Source organism: Passer domesticus, chromosome 21, assembly GCF_036417665.1.
Source record: "Passer domesticus isolate bPasDom1 chromosome 21, bPasDom1.hap1, whole genome shotgun sequence".
Classification (NCBI taxonomy): Eukaryota; Metazoa; Chordata; class Aves; order Passeriformes; family Passeridae; genus Passer; species Passer domesticus.
Genome location: NC_087494.1, coordinates 7,358,466 through 7,363,923, shown reverse-complemented (window position 1 = coordinate 7,363,923; position 5,458 = coordinate 7,358,466). Strand labels below are relative to the sequence as shown.

The 5,458-nt window shown below is 53.3% G+C and overlaps 1 protein-coding gene across 1 annotated transcript; it reads right to left on the bottom strand.

Moving 5' to 3' along the window:
* Positions 1-4,272: 4,272 nt before the first annotated feature.
* LOC135284524 (olfactory receptor 14J1-like) lies at positions 4,273-5,205 on the bottom strand. Its single transcript, XM_064396078.1, has one exon. It carries the CDS (start codon positions 5,203-5,205, stop codon positions 4,273-4,275), a length of 933 nt encoding a protein of 310 aa, XP_064252148.1.
* Between the last annotated feature and the right edge of the window lie 253 nt (positions 5,206-5,458).

Genomic DNA, 5,458 nt, shown 5'->3' with positions numbered 1-5,458 from the left:
GACTCGTGATGGTTCATTAACTGATCTCAGAGTGCACAAACAACACCGAGGGGATTTCAGTATTCATCAACACAAATGCACCTTTTATTGAGTGCCCGCAGCAAATGCAATAGAAGGATTAGAAAGGAGATAAAGGATAGAGAGAGAGAGAGAGAGAGAGAGAGAGAGAGAGGAGGCAGAATATTGCTACCAACAGAGAGACAAAATCCTCATGGTCCGGCTAATACATCCCTTTTGTCATGTGAGGAAGAATCTCAGAACACCTGGTTAACTCAAGGTTCTAGTATAGTCCATTCCTAAGGAGGGAACAGCTCTTGAAATCACTGAGGGGGAACAGATCCAATAAAGAAGAAGTCCATTGATCACTGAGGGGAAAAGAAAGTACAGCCAGTCTGTGTTCTCAGCAGTAGGTGAGAACCATTGTCTTCTTGGTCCAATGGCCACACCTGCAGGCAAACATCTCACTTTTGGTCAGGTTAGCTCCCCCACACACCTCCCCCGTGTTAGGGGTTTCAGTCTCAGTCCTTGGCAGGGGGGAGCTTCTCCATAGAGAGATTTCATGTCTCAGTCCTTGAGAGGGAGGCTTCTCCCATCTCAGTCTGTCTGTCACGGTGGTTGGGAAGCAGAGGATGGCTCTTGTGTGAGGGGAGGGACCACCAAAGGTTACCCCAGAAAAGTCCCACCAGGCCAAGAGGTGGGGAAATGCTCAAGCTATTGTCACCAAACAGGTGCCAGCGTATAGGGCGAGTTGCCTCCTTTGCAGGCCCTGCCAGAAGCAGGCATTGTAGACACAGCTGTGAACAATCGCTTGGCAGGCCAGAACTCTGCTCAGGGGCCTCAGGATTATTTGGCCTTCATCCACCACTGGCAGCCCACAATTCCCATCAGGGTCCTCAGGGTCCCCATGTCTGTCCTTGAGAGGGTCGTGAGGCAAAGGAAGGGAACTCAAGACTGTCTCTAACACATGCTGTTATACGTTTGGTCCTATTGGCTTTGGGGAAAGAATGGGGAGTTGTTTGTTGTGAGGAGAAAAGGTGTCCAGGACTTGGTGGGGACGGGAGGTGGACGAGGCGAGGAGTGATTGGGCCAGTGCACCAAGCAATCATTCGACGCCCTGAAGAAATGATTGGCCCAAAATGAACCTCACTAAAGACCTATCAGAGCGCCTAAATTCCCCCAATCAGTGCGCGGATCCAAACCCCACCAATCCTGGACCAAAGGGAGTTATAAAAGGGGGGGTTTTTGTTTGGGCACGGTTCTTTCTGGTTCGTGGGCAGTGGGATTAGTTCACACGGAAAAGAGCCCAATGTGTTCGCAGCACGTTGTTATTTTTTTTGAGCTGTTGTGAGGGGGTCCAAGCTTATCTTGGACCCTCCATTCCTTTGGCTTGTTTTTCAATAAACGAGAGCCTTTTTCATCTTTTTTTTTTTGAAATCTGGCCTCCTTCATTCATTACACTGTGCTGGAAATGGAGTATTGAGACATGTCTAAAAAGACACACAGTCTCAAGAAAAAAGGGACTTTTTGATAAAATAACAGAGAATAATAACTATTTAGGGCTGTTTTAAAAAGAATGTGAATTCTAGCTGAGTAATGAACTTGAACAGCACTTAATTGAAGAACAAGACACAATGCCTTTCTGCCTAATGCCTAAATCTAAACTGTGTTATTGAAAGCATTATTATGAATTGTAGTTCCTCTACAGGTTAAAGGACCAATTGAAGTCCTGAGGCCTCAGCACCAGGCCCTGTCTGAGGCCTGAACAACAGGCCCTGAGCCAAAGCTGACCTCTAAATAAATTTTCCCACCAAATGTTATATTTGTATCTACTCAGTAATGAATCACTATGAGCAGTATGATCTCTGTATGTGTTCATTGGTAAAACATGGATATACCTTTCTGTATTTAAAAATCAGACAGGGCCATGAAATCTGGCCTTGTTTGGGGCTGAAGGATCAAAGTCATCTCCCTTGGTTCCTCCTGGGGCCCTCGCCAGGCTTTGGGAGGAACCCAAGAGGAGGACGAAACCAGATGGTCCTGCACTAGAAGTGCTGTCAGTTTGTTCATTCAGCACTGTCAGAGCTGGGCCCTCTCACAGCGAGGTTGGAGCCTCACCTGTGGCTGGAGGCACCTGCAGGAATTCCCAGTGTCCAGGAGTGGCTCTGCAGCCCTTGGCTGGTACAGCTTCCCCCTGCTGCTGTGTGGATCTGGGGGATGGCACAGCCTGAGGGGAACTGGTGCTGGATCTTTCTTAATCACTGCAAACAATCTGTGGTGGTCATGGTTGCGTGCATTGCTGAGCTGCTCCTTTTGTAATAATTTCCTAATGATTATGTGCTTTGCTGAGCTTCTCCTTTTGTAAATTCTTGCAGACATACATTATATAAACTACACAATTCCATTAGTTGGTGTTTGTGTCCTTGGTGCTGACCCTGCCCAGTGGCAAATCTGACCCAGTGCGTTCCATCGAACCAAAGGGGCCCTTGTGACACTGCATCGCCTCCTGTAACCAGGAGACCATGGTGACCCTGTGGGGCTTAATGCAACCAGGGAGGCCATACTGACACTGTAGGGACTCATACGGACCAGGCCCCATTGTTTTCCTCTTCCTGGCACTGCCCAGTTCAGCCTTTCCCTGCCCCTGCCCCAGCCCAGCAGAGCAGCAGAGTCAGGTCTGACCCTGCAGCAGGAACTGCAGGCACTGGAGGTCAGGGACAGCCACTCTGGGTCTGGAATGCTCAGCAGATGCTCAGGTCGGGCAGCTTCTGCAGCCCCAGGGCCAGCCCCGCTGCCCAGCCCAGCAGCAGAGTTGGCCCCGGGGCTCCTCAGGCAGCTGCTGCTGGCCCAGGGACAGGGCAGCCTCTTGCCAGGGCTCCTGTGCACACCCACGGGCTCCTGCTCTGCTCCTGGCCCATGCCAGCTGCCCCCAGAGCCTTTCCCAGGGGAACACGTCTGTGCTGGCCCCAGCAGCCATTGCTGCAGGCCCTGCCCTGCTGCCCAGAGCCCCGAGCTGGGGCTGCTGCTCTGCAGAGCACGGGGGCTGTGCTGCCCGGGGCCCTGGGCTGCCTCTGCTGGGCTCTGCTGCTCAGCCTGGCACACAGAGGCAGCTGATGGTGCTCCCTGCACTCACCCCCTCCCACACAGGCTCTGCGGGGCCATGCAGGGGGCTTAGAGGTGCCTGCCTTGTGCCAGGGCTGCCAGAGGGGCTTGGGGCTGCCCTGGATCCTCCTGGGGGAGTTCCCTGAGGCTCAGAGCAGGCAGTGCCCAGACTCCTTTCCCTGGGCCTGCTGTGTCCCTGGGCTGCAGAGCTCTCCTGGCTCACAGCAGACATTCAGTCCTTGATCTCGGGGTGACCCCAGCCTGGCCAGGCTGTGCCCAGTGAGCTCCACTCCCTGCTGGTCCCTGGCACACCCTGTCCCTGCAGGTCTCCTGTGTTCTCCTGGCAGCTCCCAGGGCCCTCCAGACAAACCTTCCCCTGCCATCAGCCCTGCCACAAGCTGCAGAGCCCCAGGAAGGTTCAGCACAGACCATTCAGCATCTGATGGGCACTGGCTACCAACAAGCAAAACCTGACCCAGACCTGAGTCCCCTGAAGGCCCCAGTGAGACCCTGATCTCATCCCACTGAGCCCTGGGAGAACAAGGAACATAAGGAGCCTCTTGAGAGTCCTGAGAGTGACTCTGGAGGGGAGCAAAGCCTTCCTGCCCTGTGCTAAGGAGATGCCCTTTGCTGGTGGAGCTGCTGTGCTGGAGCCCAGCTGTGTCCCAGCAGTGCCCATGGCCTGTCCCTGCCTGAGGGCACAGCACGGACACGCAGCAGGACAGTGACCAAGCTGCCAGAGCACTCCGGCCTGGCACCCACAGCAGGGCTGGGAAGGGGAGTGTGGAGCTGGGAGGAGCAGATGTGGAAAGAGGCAGGGCCATTGTCCCTGGCCGTGCTGCTGTGCTGGGAGCCCCTTCCCTCCACCTCTGCTCACAGGCACTGCCCCTGCAGAGCCAGAGAAGGGCTAAGGAAATGCCTTGGACACACAGGTCAGCACAGCCACTTGTTTTTATTCAAATGCAGAGGGAACAAGCCACCTAAAAGCCTTTGTGTTACAAAAGAGAAATAGAAGTTCATGTAGAAATGCTCAGAGTAGTACTGCAGTATCTTATAGAAAACATTATAAAACCAGAAAAAAAAAAAGAAAACGTCCCAGTGACAAAATTGAAAAATAGGAAAAAGACCAAGATTGTAAAGAGTTACATTCAGAAGGTTCTGGAGCAGAAAATGTTAACATTTCTGAAAAGATACAGTCATCATTTTCCTCAGGGCAGCCTTGAGCTCCTGATTCCTCAGGCTGTAGATGAGGGGGTTCAGGGCTGGAGGCACCACCAAGTACAGAACTGACAGGGCCAGATCCAGGCATGGGGAGGACATGGAGGGGGGCTTCAGGTGAGCAAAAACAACAGTACTGAGGAAGAGGGAGACCACAGCCAGGTGAGGGAGGCAGGTGGAAAAGGCTTTGTGCCGTCCCTGCTCAGAGGGAATCCTCAGTACGGCCCTGAAGATCTGCACATAGGAGAAAACAATGAACACAAAACAGCCAAATGTTAAACAGATGGTGAACACAATAAGCCCCAGTTCCCTGATATTTAAGTGTGAGCAGGAGAGCTTGAGGATCTGGGGCACCTCACAGAAGAACTGGCCCAGGGCATTGCCATGGCACAGGGGCAGGGAAAATGTATTGGCCGTGTGCATGAGAGCATTGAGAAAGGCACTGGCCCAGGCAGCTGCTGCCATGTGGGCACAAGCTCTGCTGCCCAGGAGGGTCCCGTAGTGCAGGGGTTTGCAGATGGACACGTAGCGGTCGTAGCACATGATGGTCAGGAGGGAAAACTCTGCTCCAATGAAGAAGAGAAGCAAAAAGAGCTGTGCAGCACATCCTGTGTAGGAGATGGTGGTGGTGTCCCAGAGGGAATTGTGCATGGCTTTGGGGACAGTGGTGCAGATGGAGCCCAGGTCGCTGAGGGCCAGGTTGAGCAGGAAGAAGAACATGGGCGTGTGCAGGTGGTGGCCGCAGGCTACGGCGCTGATGATGAGGCCGTTGCCCAGGAGGGCAGCCAGGGAGATGCCCAGCAAGAGGCAGAAGTGCAGGAGCTGCAGCTGCCGCGTGTCTGCCAATGCCAGCAGGAGGAAGTGGCTGATGGAGCTGCTGTTGGACATTTGCTGTGTCTTGGCATGGGGACCTGTTCATGGAGAAAGGACAGTGAAGAGTTACAGGGGATACCTGTAACCAAAATCAATGCTGTTTCCCATACATCCTGCCCTGGAACACAGGCACCCTTTTGTATCCAGGAGTTCTGGAGGTTTTCTTGTAAGCTCCCCTGTATTTTGCTGCTGTTCGTGGATATCAGAAACCCTCAGGTTTCTGCTGCCCTCAGGGAGAACAGAGCAAGTTCTGTGAGGCAAAGTGATG

Bases quoted from the DNA above. Each gene is read 5' to 3' on its own strand.
- LOC135284524 (XM_064396078.1), bottom strand. From the start codon at position 5,205: ATGTCCAACAGCAGCTCCATCAGCCACTTCCTCCTGCTGGCATTGGCA.